The sequence below is a fragment of the Ananas comosus genome, unplaced genomic scaffold (assembly GCF_001540865.1).
Source record: "Ananas comosus cultivar F153 unplaced genomic scaffold, ASM154086v1, whole genome shotgun sequence".
NCBI lineage: Eukaryota > Viridiplantae > Streptophyta > Magnoliopsida > Poales > Bromeliaceae > Ananas > Ananas comosus.
The window spans coordinates 5795-24097 of NW_017893576.1; the positions used below are offsets into that span (position 1 = coordinate 5795).

The window sequence follows — 18303 nt, forward strand, 5'->3', positions numbered from 1 at the left end:
AGTGTTGGTAAATTAGCAGCACTCTTTTAGGTTATAGCGACACTCTTTAACTGTCACTATATACCTAGCGATCCCACATATAGCAACACTTTTTAAAAGTATCGGTAATTTTAGCTAGTAGCACTTTTTTGACATGTACCTACATTTAAAAGTGTCGCTATAAACCGTTTTTGTTGTAGTGTATTTGGCTCCTTTTGTTATTAAGTTTTTAGCCATTGGGTGAGGGATTGTAGGATTAGGATGATATTAGTCCCTTAGGGTTGAGTGATTCCTACTGAGTTATAATATTTAATCCATTGGTTAGAAATGGTCAAATAAATTAATCCAAAGGCTAAAAATTTGATAGCAAAAGAGGGCAAACACTTTTATGTTGAAACTTAATATTTAGAACTTAATACATCTTTGGGTAAGGGAGTCCAAAATGGTGGAATTTTTTTCCTTTGGTTAAAGTGGATTGTAATTTTACTCTATTTTTTGGAGTATAGTATAACTATATTTCAAAAATTACGTCATTTTTTTTCTCTCCAAACGCTTCATAGGATTATTTTTCTACTGGTGTAACATAGTTTAACTATGCTACGTTTTTAGGGGTATCAAAACGGGGTCTTAATGATATTCTAATCCAACTTATTATTTCTGTATAAGCTATTTAGATGTTGCATATCATAATCATAGTCGAGGAGGTGTACTTGGTGCATGCAACAATTCATTTCTCCTCTCTCTCTCTCTCTCTCTCTCTATAGATCTCCCCCTCACACATGCATGGTATAGAGAGAAAGATATATAGAGAGAGAGAGAATGGGTGAATGGGGCCAAGCTTAGAGAGAGAAAGAGGAGAGAGAGAGGGGCATAGAGGAGTCCGTCGTTCTCCTATGCGATCTCTCTCTTTCTCCTCCTTAGTACATAATTTCTCTCTCTCTCTCTCTCTCTCTCTCTCTCTCTCTATACATATTCTATATATATACACACATTGCATGTGTAAATGGTTTCAAGCTTCTTCTCGTTGTTCACGTGCATGGCGCCGGCGATGGAGGAGCGCCGCGACGCCATCGAGGAAGCGCCCGTGCCGAGAGCAGAATCCGATCGGGGGGTCAGCGTAGCCGTCGACGGAGGCGGCGGCAGCGATCGCGGGGCGACGTCAGAGCAGAGCTACGGCCGGGTGGCTGTGATCGGCAGCGGCAACTGGGGCAGCGTCGCGGCGAAGCTCATCGCCTCCAACGCCGCCAAGCACCCCATGTTCCATGGTAAAAATTTAAGAGCAAACTTCAAATACCACCTTAGTTTCGCACTTTCTAAAATACCCTGTAGTTTAAATAGTTTAAAGTCTATTATTTTTCTTGTTACGTCAGTTCCTATATTAATATTTCATTAAATTATATACAAAAAGCTTCAGATACCCGATCTAAATTTATCGAATATTCATTTTAGTAATCTTTTGTTTTAATCTCGTCACTCGTCACTGATTTAATAAAAAAAAAATAGTGAAAGAAAAAATAAAAAAAAAATAAAATAAAATTACGGGGCACTAAATTGATACACTTTAAACCATATGGTACCAAAATGAGAAAATGCGAAACAACAGGGATGGTATTTGACGTTTTTTCTATAATTTAATACGGTATCAGAATAAAAAGTTTTGTGTTCGAATTTCGTACCGTATAATTCAGTGAAAGAGAATTTCAGAGAATTTCAGAATCCACCGTCATCGTCAATTGTCATAGGGAGAATTGTTGAATATATAAAATTAAGAAATTGTAGTTCTCTTAAATAGCTCAAGACCTTTTTTGGTATTGTATTTGAATATAAATTTTTTTAAAAAAATCACTTTCTCTCTCTCTCTCTCTCTCTCTCTCTGATAGCTTGAGCAATTAGGAAGTAACAGTATCTAAAAAGTAACTTTCAAATGTTTTTTTGACATTATTGGTCTAATAGTGTTTTAAAATTTGTAATTTTAATGGTCGATATAAAATGTTTTTTTCGTTTAACGGTATAAAGATATTCAAATCAATTGAATTTTAATTATAAAATTCTTTAAACTATTTAGAATAAGATCTATAATCTTGATCTTGACTACAAACAAGACTCGTATTATCACTTTTTTAAAAATCTTTATTTGTAGCTGTTTATTTTGTGTCCACTTGATGAACAAGAGAACAATATTGAAAAAATATGAAATTTAATTTCTACATGTTTCAAGTGGTATAGATCATGTTCAACGATACCGATCGTCGGTTTGGAGGCTCCATCATCGAAAATAAATGGATGGCAATAGAGTTCATTTGTTACTGATAGCATTCCGGCTCAACTCTGTCTCTGTCTCTCTCTCTCTCTCTATACGTATATATTCAAGCTATATCGAGCCGAATGTGAGCGAGATGATCCCAGCTCGGATTCGGCTCGTTAAGATTTCGAGCTGAAAAATAGTTATTAAACAAGCAACACGTTCTCGAGCTCATTTCGAGCCGAACACAAGCTGGCTCGCTAACAGCGAGCTGGATTGCCAGCCCTAAACAACAGTCGGAGAAAACTTACTAAAATTCGGTTAGACGATTATTAATGAACATGACTACATTATTTGCATTGAAAATTTTAAAATCTGATTCGTAGAGTTATTTTGTGAGAAACTTTTAGATGAAGTGAGGATGTGGGTGTATGAAGAAACATTGCCGAATGGCGAGAAGCTCTCTCACACCATCAACCAAACCAATGTAAAATTATCTTTCATTTCCTTGTTCAATTTCTTTGTTACAATGCTTGCACCTTAGGAATTGAATACTTACTGCATGATTAATTATTTTGCGTGACGAACAGGAGAATTGCAAGTATTTACCGGGAATTAAGCTCGGCGTAAATGTAGTAGCAGATCCTGACCTAGAAAATGCAGGTAATTTCACAAAATCATATATATTAATAGTCTCAAATGTCGTCGAATTGTGATGCCATGTTTCTGAATTTGGTTTTCTTTTACTGGCAGTTAAAGAAGCGAATATGTTGGTGTTCGTGACGCCGCATCAGTTTGTGGAGGGCATATGCAAGAGGCTTGTGGGGAAAATAAGGCCGGGGGCCGAGGCCATTTCGCTCATCAAGGGAATGGAGGTCAAAATGGAAGGACCATGCATGATTTCCAAATTGATCTCCGACATGCTCGGCATCAACTGTTGTGTCCTCATGGGGGCTAATATCGCTAACGAGGCAAGAATAGATTGAATCTTCTCTTTCGCTTTCATAATGAAAAAGAGAAGAGAAAATAATAAGCGGAGATATCTGAGTGCAGATTGCTGTCGAGAAGTTCAGCGAAGCGACAGTCGGGTATAGGCAGGATAAGGAAGTGGCGCAAAGATGGGCTAGACTGTTCGGCACATCATATTTCCTAGTATCTGTCGTAAGTGCTGTTCCATTGCTTTCGATAACTTACGTGTGCTGCGCTAATTTATATACAGATCTTTTCAAAGTTACTTATGTCGACTTGATCGAAATCATTCATTGTGTAATAAGAGTTATACAACGTTAACACCGATTCCAAAAGCCCGAGCCCCTAAAAAAAGGGTGACCAATTTCTTTAAAGCGCACAGACATAACGCCCATAGATCTCAACTGTGACTTGATCTAACTTGCTCTCTGCAACGTAAGCAAAATGCTAGCCTACCCGCCAATAATAATAACTCCGTCTTCTACTACGAGTCGAGCATGAATACTTGCGAAAGCATTTGGACCCTAATACATCCTATCGAGAAACGGTCTTAATTAAGGCATATATCTATATGGAAAAAATTTCTTCATAGAATCAACAATTTATTAGTCGATACAAAGAGAGAGTAAAATTATAAGTACACAATATTCCAGGTTAGGGTAATTTTCCCGTAAATGTTTTACTAACCATATATCAAGATCAAGGTGTATTACCATGCCAGGGCCATATTGTAAGTGAACGGATAACCGTAAGGGTGTAAATGATACATTTTTGTGGTCATAATCGCCGACAGGTACAGGACGTCGAGGGAGTAGAGCTGTGCGGAACGCTAAAGAATGTGGTGGCTATTGCGGCAGGTATCGAACACACACCTTCGAACAGACACCCAACTCTTTTAGTGTTTGTTTTGTTCCCTCCCGTCGGAGAGTTAAGATCCAAAATGGTGATTTTGCAGGTCTTGTTGATGGCTTGGACATGGGAAACAATACCAAGGTTTGTAATTCTTTCGTACGAACTATTACCTAAAAGACCGATCGAGTAGGAAATGAGCCCAAAAATATATATTACCACTCTGACTCACGTGCATTGTGAAATTTAAACCTGCTACATGTCAAAAATGGGGATTGAACCCATAACCTCACAGAATGAAGTACCATATTACACAACAGATCGATCAAGTAGGAAATGGGCTTAGGAATATATATTAACATGAACAAATGGAACAAAATTGCGGCAGGTTTATCTTTTTATATTCCCTTTGGATGTTGTAATATTTTAGGCCGCGATAATGAGGATTGGTTTGAGGGAGATGCGCGCTTTCTCCAAATTGCTCTTCTCGTCGGTTAGGGACAGCACATTCTTCGAAAGCTGCGGCGTCGCTGATCTGATCACTACGTGCCGTATGTACTTCGACTCGATTCGATTCTTTCGCCTCGACTCATACTCGATCCATATACATGCATTCAATGTTTTTTACTTTTTTGTGGCACAGTAGGGGGGAGAAACCGAAGAGTTGCCGAGGCATTCGCAAGAAGCGGCGGCAAAAGGTTCTTCTCTATATGCCTTCCGTATTTATCTTATTTGAATTGAACTCTTTTAAAGCACTTTCACGTTTTTATGATCTCGTCGACAGATCATTCGATGAGCTCGAGGCGGAACTACTGCAAGGCCAGAAACTGCAGGTATGTGAATACGAATTTGTAAAACTTCTGCGACGCTGAAAATACACTGCTCATGAATTGAACTCCTGAAGGGCGTGTCGACGGCAAAAGAAGTGTACGAAGTTTTGAGCAACCGAGGATGGCAGGGGCTGTTTCCGCTCTTCACGACAGTGCACGAGATCTGCGTCGGCGAACTGCCTCCGACGGCGATCGTCGAGTACAGCGAGCACTCGCCGAATGTATCCATCATGGAGGGTTTCACTCAACATTACTACTGAACATCATACTATAACATTTTGTTACCAATTATATTGGAATGTTCACAAAATCATGTAACTTGAGAAAACTTATATTTGTAACTGGGCTAGGTTGAAGTATGTTGAATCTTTTATATAGAAAATTATTATGAATCTTCAAGGCATTATAAAAGGAATTATTGATCATAATATAAAGCATATATATAGTTTGCTGTTCCTTTTTGTAGAGAAGTGTGTTTTAAGTTGTTAAATTGAGACCATTTGGTTGTGTACGTAATTAGAAATACAGCGTAATTAATTAAGATGCATGCAGTTAAAAATACAGTGATTATAATGATGCATATTTTATTTGGTTAAATGCAGTCGAAAGCGTTACAGCTATAAATAACTTGTTTGATAATTGTACACGGTTGAGAAGTGTTTTTTATAAAATTTTATCACTTTATATATGAAATGGAGAGACTTTCTCCAATATAGAGAAAAAAATTTATTTTCTGATTAAAACTAATTAGGAATTCAAATATCTTAGTTGGAATTCACGCCAATTTGAGCATTGTTTTAATTGCTGCAGTTAGGCTTCCGCATGAAGTTTCGACAGTAGCAACTGGATTCAAATTCATCAATCAAACACCGGATTTAAATCTACATGTAATTACAACTGCAGTACAGTTGCAACTACATGCAACCAAATAGCTTAAGTTAGCGATTAAATTTATAAAATTTTTAACATAATAAGACTAATAAATTAAAAAATCAAATGATCGAAAGTTACGACGGTATCGATAAAAAATAGTAAAATATTTGGTGGGCCTATTCTGAAGTGGCCTAACCGTATTCAAATCTGACCTGACTTGACCTGATCCGACTGATTTTTGTCACATAATCTCCGTTTGGTCTAGCAAAGAAGGGGTTCGACCTCATCCTCTTATCGAAGAGGTTCGATCTCATCATCTGTTCTAAAAGTACGTGTTCGGATGCAACTTTATGATTCCGCTACGTAATTACTATATCGATCAATTCGCTAGCTCAAATCTTAAAGCGACACAAACGACGGTGATCCTCGTCTTACTCTCATGCCAAGGACACGAGAACTTATCGGGCTAAAGCCCCTTGACCCGAACCCGACCCGAGCAGCTCCACTTGTTAACCCAAATTGGTGGCATTAAACCGGTCGAGTCCGAATCGGGTCGGGTCGGGTCGGATCGAGCCAATGTGTTTGACATTGAGACACAATCGAGTTCACTGGACCATGCACAACCATAATAGGAGTTGAATGTTCCTTTAGTTTGATTGGTACCGTTCATTTTCGAGTGTGTGATCTACCGACATTTTTAATAATAATAATAATAATAAAGAATATATATTAGGCGACAAATATGCTACATTTTACTTATGATCCTCAAAATATAATACACATGATATTTTGGTCCGCAAATTTTAACTTGGTTGTAATTTTTTATTCGAACTTTCTTAATTCTTACAATCAAGTGTTGCAGTACGTATTAATGTGATTAATGATGCGACGACAATTAAGATGTCATATTATTTTTACATTAGCGATACTTTAATATTAAGTTTGCTAAATTGAATTGTGAAATTTAATTACAATACTTTACAAAAATTTAAATTAAAAATTATAATATATTAAAGTTTGAGAATTAAAATGTGGAGCTTTTTATATTTTAAATACCAAAAAAGTGTTTTAATCATGTGTTGCAGTGTTAATATGATTAATGACGTGACGACAATTAAAATGTCATATTACTGTTTCACATGGGCGATATCTCAACATTAAGTCTGTTTACTGAATTGTGAAATTTAATTACAATAGTTTATAAAGATTTAAACCAAAATTTATAGTATATTAAAATTTAAAAATTAAAGTGTGAAGCTTTTTATATTTTAAGTGCCAAAAGTGTGTTTTAAGGTTTAACCCACACTTATCATTTTGACTAAATTACATAGCGTGTTTGGTTCGAAGTCGGAGTCGGAATCGGAATCGGAATCAAAATAAGCTGGAATCGAAATCGGAATGACTCATTACCTAATTCCGTTTGGTTCATCACCTGAATCGGAATCGGAATAAATCATTCCCATTGTTGGTGTTTGGTTCAAGTGGATATAAAAAAAATAATCAAATTAATATACTAACATTATCTTTATAATATATTAATTTAAATTCAAATTAAAAAATTAAATATTAAAAATTTACATCAAAATTTTTAAATAATGTCAAAATTTTAAAACTATTTTTTAAAAATAAATTAATCTTTGAAGTTGAGTGGATAATTCAAAATATGAAACTAAATTTTTATTTATTCAAATTCAAACTTAAAATTACAATTTAAATTTTAATTTGAATCCATAAATTTAATTTAAGTTTAAAATAAAATTTGAATAAACTTTATATAAATTAAAATTTAATTTAAATTCAAATTCATAAATTAGATTCGAAATACTTGATTAAATTTTAATTTTTAATTTAAGTTCAAATTAAAATTTAAAATTATATATTTAATTTTTAAATTTTAACTCATATTTTAATTAAAAAAGTTGAAAAAATAAATTTAATCTGAATAAATATCAATTCCGTCCGGATTCAACTTCCAATCCGGCATCCTAGGCCGGATTGAAAAAAAGGGTGATTGGGGAATTCCCATTCCACTCGGGAATTGGAATCGGAATGGGACTCTCGCGTACCAAACACCCACAAACGGATTCACCCATTCCGATTCCGATTTCATAATAAAAAAGAAGCGAACCAAACACACCCAAAATGTTCACAGGGGAGTGCGGTGTGAACTATGATGATAAAATGATCATTTTACTTCTCATCATTTTCGTCTTCTCCCTCATCTTGCTCATCCGCCGCCTCGATCGGCTGCGGTTCGGGCCTCGATCACCCGCAGTTCCTCTCCATTTTCTTCTCCATCTGCTCCCCTTCTCCTCTGCACCCTCGTCGCCCCTCCATTTCAGCGACAGTAGGAAGAAAATCGAGTTGGGCGTGGATGGAAAAGTGGGCAAGGCTAGGTAACGAGGGTGAAGGCGAGGCGACGGAAGAGGACGATGGGGTGTTTGTATGCGTGGACGGAGATGTGGGCGAGGACGAGGCAGTGGAGGAGGGCGAGGCGGCAAGGCGGAGGAGGGCGAAGCACAGTACATAGGGCGGAGGGTATTTTTGGCATAAAAAATATTTTATAACGGAATCCTAACGGATCACTAACAATAGGAGGTGAAGTGAATATTTTTTATTTTACAAGAAGGTAAAATATAGATTTTTAAATGACAGAAAAAAAAAAGTAAAAATTGACAGAAAGGGTATATGTAATTTAGCCTATAACGTTATTTTAACTTTTGTAATTCCAAGCATATGTACTTTGCTACAGGGCCAAGATAAGAATATTTAATTGCAGCTTTTGAGGACAAATTCCCATCATTCTTTTACCCTTTTTCTTTTTGGATAAATTAAATTTGCGGATGGAATGCATAAAAAGTCCCTTCACTAATGTATATTAGGAATGGATAAAGTATTAAAATATAAACTTTAGTTTAATTAACTAATTTAAGGAAAATGATTGATTTAGATGCTAATTAACTAAACATATTGAAATATATGTTTCTCTGTACGTAAGAAACATTGCATAACTTTTTCTCGCCACTAAAGTTGGGGGATTCAAATTATAACTTTTACTTTTTAATTTCAAAATTATATTTTGACAACTTATTGTTACGTCGAATAATTCGGACTTTTTAAATTATTGAGTCACTATTATGAAATATATATAGAGAGAGAGAGTTAGACTGTTATACTATCGATAACACGAAGGCCTCCATATTATTAGGTTGTTTTCAATAATACGGCTTTCAAATCAAAGATCGGTCCGTTAGACTTGATCTATACTGTTGAAATTATTTAAAAACTAAATTTCATAGTTTTTCAACATTATTTAGCTAGTGATTAAGATGTTTCAAAATTAACACTTTTAATTGTTGATGTTATACGTTTGTAAATTTAACAGTGTAAAACAAAACAAATCTGATAAAATTTTTATAAAAAATTATTTTCACTATTTAGAGTAAAATTAGTAAATCCGTTCTTAAATTTAAATTTTTTATCATCATTTTTATGAGATTTGTATTTTCAGCCGTTTATTTTTAGATTGCTCGTTTGATAGGTAAATGATATCGAAAAACTATTAAATTTAGTTTTCAAATGCTTTCAATAATGTAGATCAAATCTAACGAAACTGATCGTCGATTTGGAAGCTGTATCATTGAAAATAATTTGATAGCACGGAGGTCTATGTGATATCGATAATATACCAGCCGGACTCTTATAATTAATTAAACACCTGGTGATCATCATACATAGGGCCTACTAAAGTGATCATCATAATCACTAATTAGATATTTAGAATCACGAGGCCTCTCTTTAAACTTTAATAATTGTTGCTTTTTGGTGCCATGGAATAGATGTCTCCAAAATCCCAGTAGTTGTCCTGTGAAGTAAGGTATAGCTTAGCTTTTTCATTGTATTTGTTATCCAAAAGATATATTTATGAATATCTTGTTCGGCATATCCATTTTGTTTACCGGAGTGAAATGCAAGGTACTCGATACCCGAGAAAGTATATGTGGCCTCCTAAATTATATTTTAAGATATTTAAGATATTCTGTTGGCTTAAAAGGGTCAACATTCTGTCATATGGCGGTATGCCAGATTGGACCGAGTCATGTTTGAAAATCCAACTGAGTCATGTTTGAAATGGCGTGGGATCGGATTGGATCGAATCATATTCGAAGTGGTAAGAGGCTGGTTGGACGGAGTTACAATCGAGACCCGTAAATACTGTGTTTGTACGCTTTAAGAGGCCGTTTCGTTAGATGTGATATCAAATGCAGTGTAGTTAAAAATATACGCAGTTAAAAATGCAAGAATTACAACTACATACATCCTGTTTGGTTGGATGTAGTAAAAAGTACTGCAACTATAAATAATTTGTTTGATTGCATACAGTTAAGAAATAATTTTTAAAATTTTATCATTTTATATATATGATAGTGAGATTATCTCCAATATAAAAATATATATATTTTTATTTAAAATATAATTAGGGACGTAAACTTATCTGTTGTTTAAAGTTACTCCTTTCAACTACTGCAGTTGGAACCACAGTCAATTTGAGCGTAGTTCCAACTGTTGTAGTTGGGCCTCTTCCTATAGTTTTTCCTACAGCAGTTGAAGTTAAAAATATCATATACCAAATGTTGAATATGTATTTGCATATAGCTGCACCTGCAGTGCAATTGCAACTACATGCAACCAAACGATTGCATCTTTCTAACGGCTTGAGTTTTAGGGATTAATTATTAATAGCTGGCGCCCAATGATCCGACAAAATCATCACCCCGATCCGAATGCGTTATGCTCAGAAGTAATAACTGTCGGTGTACTGTAATGAACAAACTAAAAGCAAAGCGATTCAAAGATAATCTTAAATGGTGTACTTTTTCACTCTATATAAAGCCCATGTAAGAAGCCCCAGATGACAAAGTGCAGAAACCAAGCAGTTCTCTTCTTTCAACTCTAGTTGCATTGCAGTGCTGCAGGTTTAAGCAGTGAGCATGGCATCTTTCGCCGCGGGGATGGCGGCGGCCGCGCAGAAGGCGCAGCCGATAAGGGGCGAGCGGCACCTCTTCTCGGCGTCGGACGACAGCGCGATCATCAAGCAGATCCTGGCGACGCACACCCCCGACGGCCGCGAAGTCGACGCCAGGCCGCTCCTGCAAGTGGTCGAGGACGTTCTGCAGCGCGCCACTCCGACCGTCGTCGTGGTAAGATCAACTGTAAACCAAGATGTCTTAGGTTCGTTTGGACCGGTCGGATCGTAAACTAGTCCTAGCCTAGGCCAAGTCACATTTTTGAATTCGATTTGGTCGAAAACCGCAAAATGTCGGTTAATCATTATTCAACCACTCAACCCAGTTTTGACCTAACGTACAATGATTCATTAAATCTGATCAACCTATATATAATATATATATATTATATAATAATTAATAATAAAGTAAAAAATACAATTTATCTGAACTATGGATCAATTGAGTCTACTATCACCTTTCAAAAATTTAATTCTTAACTATCAAATTCAATTTATTTGATAAATTGACAACCATTCTGACTTTAAAAATTTAAGCTAAAATTTACTTTAATGAATTTACAGTTGCGAGAACTGTGTTGAATCTAAAATATATAAACGCCGCTCTCTGTTAGCTTAAGTTTTTAAGAGTGCAATAGTTATTTCGTATTCTTTAACAAATTGCATGAAATATATTAACATAAATTAAATCTGTAAACATAAATGCCGCATTCAAACTTCAAAGCGAAAGTGCTATTTATCGTCTGGAATCAAATAAATGAAAAGATTGGTTTAAATTGTCGGATTGTCGATTCAAAACGGTTCATACTTCACATAAGTTATGTGTGTAAAATATGTATTAGAATATTGTATTAATTTCCATATATAACTGACCGTCCCTAACTCGGTTGGTAACCGAGATCCCAAGTTCGAATCCTAATTGATTCACATTTCCAGCTAAGTTTATTTCTAAATAAAATAAACGAAGCAGATAGCATATGCTAAGTACCTATCTATCAAAAAAAAAAAAAAAAAATCCCAAATATATGGATTTAACATAAATTTTATCTATATTTTGGATTTATGATTACTAGATGCCACACACTCTTCTTGATCAAGTAGTAGAAGAGAAGGCCCACCAAGTAGAGACCGTTGGAATGCTCGAGGCCTTAGCATACACCATCCATAAAATCTCCTGCGAGGTAATTTTTTTTAAAAAAAAAATTAATGCTTTATATATTCATGTACAAATGTTATAACTTTTAGATATATCCATGTATATAGCACTTTTTTACTAATTCCTTTTTACTACTATAATTACTTCTCTATTCATGAATTGAGCAAAAAATATAAGTGGACGTAGTATTACTCATATTAATATTCCTTCGCCATTCATTTATCTTCATTTCCAACAAAAATAAGACCAGCAAATTCATTGTTTTTAGCGCTTTGAGATTTGCGTGTTTCATGTAAGACATGATAATGGAGTCACATATGTTATTATCTAAAAAATGATTTTGAAAAAATTAAAAAGTAATTGATAGAGAAATAACGATCGCTCATATATAATAATAACTATATATAAGGAGAGAGAGAAGAGAGAGAGAGAGAGAGAGGCTACTATGCTATCGGAAGCACGGAGCCTTCCGTGCTTCCAACTCGTTTTCGATGTTGCGACTTTCGAATCGTTGATCGGCTCCGTTAAACTTGATCTAGAGTATTTGAAGTACCTAGAAAATAAATTTTATAATTTTTCGATATCATTTGCCTAGTGATCAAAGGGGCTCAAAATCAATAATTTTAATGGCCGTGGTGAGCCGTTTGCAAGTTTAACGGTGTAGAAATATCCAAATCATGTAAAATTTTGATAGAAAATTCTTTATACTATATAAAACAAGATCAATATCTTTAATCTAAAATTTTAATGTCATAATATCACGTTTTGTATGATTTTTATTTTCAGTCGTTGATTTTGAGCCCCTTCGTTCACTAGGCAAATAATATCGAAAAATCGCATAATTTATTTTCTAGGTACTTCGAATACTCTAGATCAAGTTTAACGGAGTCGATTGACGATTCGGAAGTCGCAACATCGAAAACAACCTGAAAGTACGGAAGGCTCCGTACTTCCAGAAGCATAATAGGCTCTCTCTCTCTCTCTCTCTCTCTCTCACTCTCTCTCCTCTCTTCTCTCTCTCTATATAGATAAATCAATATATACTAATAAGGCTTCACTATGCTATAATACACCAAGTCATGGCTACCATTTTTTGGCCATTGAATTAAGAAGATAGTTGGTTAGGACTAATTGGCCCCCTACTTTTTAGCTGGATAGTTGGCTTGAATATATGATCTAATGGGTGTAAATGATCACAAAGGATATAAATTAATCTAACGCGGAAAATTTGATAAGCACCAATGTTTCGTGCATATAATATATATAGCCGACTCTATATATATTATTATAATATATATATACTATAACTAATACTATATGTAAATGCATGATTTAAGGAGGAAAAGTATCCTAAGTAAAGTAGCCTTAACGTTATAGAAAAACATCTCATTTTGCGTGGAATGAGTAATTACCATTACGTGCAAGTGTTCGGGTGGCAGCGACGCGCACGCAATAACTCTGACTCTCTTCAACTCGCTCTCGAGCTACTCCTGGGACGCCAAAGTCGTCCTCGCACTCGCGGCGTTCGCGGTGAGCCACGGTGAGTTCTGGCTCACCGCGCAGCTCCACACGGTCAGTCCACTCGCGAAGTCCATCGCGCTGCTGAAGCAGCTCCCCGACATTCTCGAGCATACCGACATTCTCAAGCCGCGATTCGACGCCGTCAACAACCTCATCAGGGCCATGCTGGATGTCACCAAGTGCATCATACAGTTCACAGAGCTTCCTTCTGAATACATCTCCGTCGACTCCCCCGACATGTCGACGGCGATGGCCCACATCCCGACTGCGGTGTACTGGACCGTCAGAAGCATCGTCGCTTGTGCTGCACAGATCATTGGGCTCATAGGCCTTGGTCATGAGTAAGCTTAAACTATTAGAGAACGATGTTTTATATTTTACGTCAGGCTTTTTTATCGACGGATTTTTCTTTTTTCGATTTTTAGGTACATAACCTCTACCACTGAGGCATGGGAACTATCAAGCCTAGCCCACAAAGTTAGCAATATTCATGGCCATCTCACCAAGCAACTCAACCTTTGTCATCGATACATTGGTTTGGAATATTTTATCTTATACTTATCTATACAATTAGAAAGAACGCTCGATCATTACTCACTATTATATAAAATAACTATTTTTCTCAAAAAACTTAAGCTGACAGAGAATAATATTCTTAATATTTATGTTCAACATTTCCTTTTGTGTTTGCGCTTGAGACTATGAAACAAGCAGCCTAGAGCTAACACTCAAACTTAGAATCTTCTGCTCTAATATTATTTCAAATGATGTAAAATAACAACTATCAGAGAACAGTATTTTTAGTATGTTTACATTCAAAATCTATACACGAAAATACATATGCATGCAGATGAGAAGAAGCAAGTTGAATCGTACCAAAATCTAGTGCGACTGTTCGACACGGTGCACATCGACAACATGAAGATCCTTCGGGCATTGGTCTCCTCGAAGGAAGACCATACACTTTTCGACGGCACGACCAAGCGAAGAGTTAGCATCGACGTGTTGCGACGAAAGATCGTGATGCTATACATTTCCGACCTCAACATCAGCAATGAGGAGCTACTCATGTTGGTCCAGATTTACAATGACATCCACCACGGGAGACTGGAGCGGCACTACGAGATTATTTGGTTGCCGATAACTGACAAGCACGACCCATGGGACGAATCCAAGGACGCGACGTTCCACCGCCTGGTGTCGATCATGCCATGGTACTCGGCGCACCATCCTTCATCGGTCGACCCTGTGGTGGCGAAATACGTAAGGGAGATGTGGCACTTCGAGAAGAAGCCCTTGTTGGTAGTGTTGGATCCGCAAGGGAGGGTAGTCTGCCCTAATGCACTCCACATGATATGGATATGGGGAAGCCTGGCTTACCCCTTCACTAGCAATAGGGAGGAGGCTCTTTGGAAGGAGGAGACTTGGCGGCTTGAGTTCCTCATCGACGAGATCGATCCCATTCTGCTGAGCTCGGTATTCAAAATCTTTAACGGTTGAAATTAAGCCAGTAATAGTGACCATATTTAGTGAATCTTCTATTTACCATCTAATGTTAGCGTTTGTTCACGTCTTGAACAGATTAAAGAAGGGAAATACGTGTGCCTATACGGAAGCGAGGACATCGAGTGGATACGGAAGTTCACGAAGCTGATGAGGCATGCGTGCGAAGAAGTTGGGGTTCAGGTGGAGATGGTGTATGTCGGGAAGAGCAATCCCAAGGAAAGGGTGCGGAAGGTGGTGGCAGCCATTGCGGCAGAGAAGCTCAGCAGTTATTGGGAGGACCTTGTCATGATCTGGTTCTTCTGGGTTCGGCTGGAGAGTATGTGGCACTCTAAGATACAACGCGGGAAGAGTGTTGACGATGACCCTATTATGCAGGAGGTGATATGGAATACTCGTTTTTCTCTAAAAGCTAGAAACTACTAAAAACTCTGTAAAAATTATAAATACTAAAAACACTATCCATACGAACTCATCTATTGAAAAAAAAAAAGCCTATAATTTGGAGAAAATCCATCAATTCATGTTAGGAGTATCCACATGCCAATTTGGCTTTTCTCTTACTTTTCTTTTTCCTACTACAACTTAGCATAGAGCTTCTGCTGTAGCGAAAAGTCGATACAGCAATAGTGCTTCTCCTAGTAGAAATACGGAAATATTTATTAAATAGAATTGCACATTGAATAGGTAATGACGATGTTGAGCTTTGACGGGAGCGATGAAGGGTGGGCGGTGATCAGTCGGGGGTCGTTCGAGATGGTGAAGTCGGGAGGGAAGAAGCTCATCGACTGCTTGGTGCAGTTCGATGAGTGGAAGGCCAGCGTTGAGGGGGAGGACGGCTTCGTCCGAGCGCTCACGACGGCGCTGGTGCCACACCAAACTCGCGAGCACTGCACACGCCTCATCCTGCCGGTGGATGCCCGCCGCATACAGGAGCAGCTGGTGGTCTGCGCCGAGTGCAAGCGCCCCATGGAGAAGTACGTGCTCTACCGCTGCTGCAACGACTAGTTACGGCTTAACCAGCATTAATAATCTAGGCTCAGGTGAATGACACACTAACAAATTACTTTAGGAAAGCTCTATGATGACTGTGCATGATGGCATGTAAATGTGATACACACCATTAGCATAGAGCCTTCACGAAATAATTTGTCAGTATGTCGTTCACCTCACCCAAAATAATTTCTAGACCTCGTCTGATTATATCTTTTTTTTATTTTTTTTCAAGTAGAAATTTTATGTGAAAGGATTGGAGTGCATTGTGAATTGTTTGTCGTCTTTTTATGCGAGTGCTTGTGTGGCAATAAAATACAAAAACTTGGAAATAATTTTCTTTTTTTTTCTCTCTTTTTTTTCTAGCGTATCTATTTAGTTCCGTGTAATTGCAACTGCATTATAAATCTGAGTTACATGTGGGTCAACTCCATTATATTACTATTTAGCTTATATATATATATATTTATATATCAATAACACCAAGCTATTGCTGCTATTAGTTTTTAACTCTTGGATTGAGAAACATGCGGTTAGGATGATGTGGGCTCCCTAGGATTGAGTGGGTGATTGGTTGAATAATATAATATAACAGATAAAAATAATCAAAGAGTTAAATCTGACGGTGGAAAACTCGATAGCACCAAGTCTTTGGTGCTATCGATAGTATCCCAGCCGGACTGTATATATATATAGTTTTAATATTTTTTTTCCTAAATTTTCAAAATATTTTTTGATATCGACAATTTTCGCAGGGTTTTTACGTAATTAGAGTTGGACAAGAGGGTTAATCCAATTTTTTAAATTGATTCCCATGTGCATTAGTCAATGACCTAACTCCGTACTTCATTTGGAGCAAAACTATTTAATTAATCCCCATTTTTCACGCACGCGAAGCATTTTAGTCAACTATTTATTTGTATTTGCATGCCACAATGGAATTACTTGAAGCGTACAAGTTAAAATAACCAATAAAAAAAAAGCTCAAACATTAATTCCTTTATAATCCACTTAATTATAAAATACAATGCGTAGAGATAAGTACTAGGTAAAAACATATAGAACTTAACTGAACTATAGATCGTTTTGAGTCAACTATTCAATTTTTTTAAATTTTAATTTTATTTATTAAATATTTCTGGTCGTTTGATTTGAATTGAAAGTACTAGGTAACAATGGACAGAATTTAATTAAGCTATGGATCATATGGATCATTTTGAGTCGACTATTCAATTTCTTAAAATTTTGATTTCATTTACTAAATCTTTCAATTTGTCTAATTTGAATTGAAAGTACTAGGTAAAAACGTACAGAATTCAACTATGGATCATTTCGAGTCTACTATCCAATTTTTTAAAGTTTCGATTTTACTACTAAATCTTTCAATTCATTTGATTTGTTAATTTCAAATTTTAAAATCATTAATTACTTTAATAAATTTATGGCAGCGCGAATTATATAAAAATATACTTAGTTAAATATGTAAAAATAAAGGATAAACTTCAAATAACCCCCATGTGGTTTCACACTTACTCACTTTCTCACTTTAGTACTCTGTGGTTTAAAGTGTATCAAGTTAGCCATTGTGATTTCGCACTTTCTCACTTTAGTACCCCGTGGTTTAAAGTGTATCAAGTTAGTACCCTATGGTGTTGCATTTTTCTCTTTTTATTATTCATTTCACTAATTTTTTTCGTTAAATCAGTGACAAAGTTAAAATTAAAGGATACTAAAGTTAATATTCAATAATTCTAGGTAGGATATCTGAAGTTTTTTTTGTATATAATTTAACGAAATATTAACGAAGGAAAAAAATCAGTGACAACGTTAAATTAAAAGTTATTAAAGTAAATATTCGATAAATCTAGGTAAGGTATCTGAAGTTTTTTATATATAATTTAATGAAATATTAACAAAGAAGCCGACAAAAAGGAAAAAATGAAATCACGGGGTACTAAATTGATGCACTTTAAACCACATGATACTAAAGTGAGAAAGTGCGAAATCTTAGGGTACTAAATTGAGACACTTTAAACCATAGGGTACGAAAGTGAAAAAGTGTGAAACTACAGGTGTGGTATTTGAAGTTTTTCCAAAAATAAATGACGTAATCAAATAATTAAAAATTTTGATGGTACAATTATTAAAATCTTGAAAAATTAGGCAGCCGAATCAAAATAATTCATAGCTCAGATAAGCATTGCACATTGTGGCCTAATTTCTACTGTTCAAATTGTACTCCAATATTCTCTGCGTCTTTACTCGAGAGGTACAGTGTAATCTTTCAATTGGTTTGATTTGAATTGGAAGTACTAGATAAAAACGTACAAAATTCAACTATGGATCATTTCAAGTTCACTAT

At 36.0% G+C, this 18303-nt stretch overlaps 2 protein-coding genes across 2 annotated transcripts; both read left to right on the forward strand.

The window, feature by feature from the left end:
• Nucleotides 1-768: 768 nt before the first annotated feature.
• Nucleotides 769-5228, forward strand: LOC109706368 (glycerol-3-phosphate dehydrogenase [NAD(+)]-like). Its single transcript, XM_020227162.1, has 11 exons — nucleotides 769-1244; nucleotides 2632-2708; nucleotides 2812-2884; nucleotides 2975-3192; nucleotides 3275-3382; nucleotides 3984-4047; nucleotides 4146-4183; nucleotides 4470-4590; nucleotides 4683-4737; nucleotides 4824-4872; nucleotides 4944-5228. The coding sequence occupies exons 1-11, from the start codon at nucleotides 983-985 to the stop codon at nucleotides 5127-5129; spliced, it is 1251 nt and encodes a 416-aa protein (XP_020082751.1). The 5' UTR covers nucleotides 769-982; the 3' UTR covers nucleotides 5130-5228.
• Nucleotides 5229-10675: 5447 nt separating this feature from the next.
• On the forward strand, nucleotides 10676-16276 carry LOC109706367 (protein SIEVE ELEMENT OCCLUSION B-like). Its single transcript, XM_020227161.1, has 7 exons — nucleotides 10676-10943; nucleotides 11842-11949; nucleotides 13338-13786; nucleotides 13871-13980; nucleotides 14296-14921; nucleotides 15027-15329; nucleotides 15636-16276. The coding sequence occupies exons 1-7, from the start codon at nucleotides 10734-10736 to the stop codon at nucleotides 15954-15956; spliced, it is 2127 nt and encodes a 708-aa protein (XP_020082750.1). The 5' UTR covers nucleotides 10676-10733; the 3' UTR covers nucleotides 15957-16276.
• The last annotated feature ends 2027 nt before the right edge of the window (nucleotides 16277-18303 follow it).

Bases quoted from the DNA above. Each gene is read 5' to 3' on its own strand.
- LOC109706368 (XM_020227162.1), top strand. From the start codon at position 983: ATGGTTTCAAGCTTCTTCTCGTTGTTCACGTGCATGGCGCCGGCGATG. The intron at 2,885-2,974 runs GTAATTTCACAA...TTTTACTGGCAG, and splicing joins TCCTGACCTAGAAAATGCAG to TTAAAGAAGCGAATATGTTG. The intron at 4,591-4,682 runs GTATGTACTTCG...TTTGTGGCACAG, and splicing joins TGATCTGATCACTACGTGCC to TAGGGGGGAGAAACCGAAGA.
- LOC109706367 (XM_020227161.1), top strand. From the start codon at position 10,734: ATGGCATCTTTCGCCGCGGGGATGGCGGCGGCCGCGCAGAAGGCGCAG. The intron at 13,787-13,870 runs GTAAGCTTAAAC...TTCGATTTTTAG, and splicing joins CTCATAGGCCTTGGTCATGA to GTACATAACCTCTACCACTG. The intron at 14,922-15,026 runs GTATTCAAAATC...CGTCTTGAACAG, and splicing joins ATCCCATTCTGCTGAGCTCG to ATTAAAGAAGGGAAATACGT.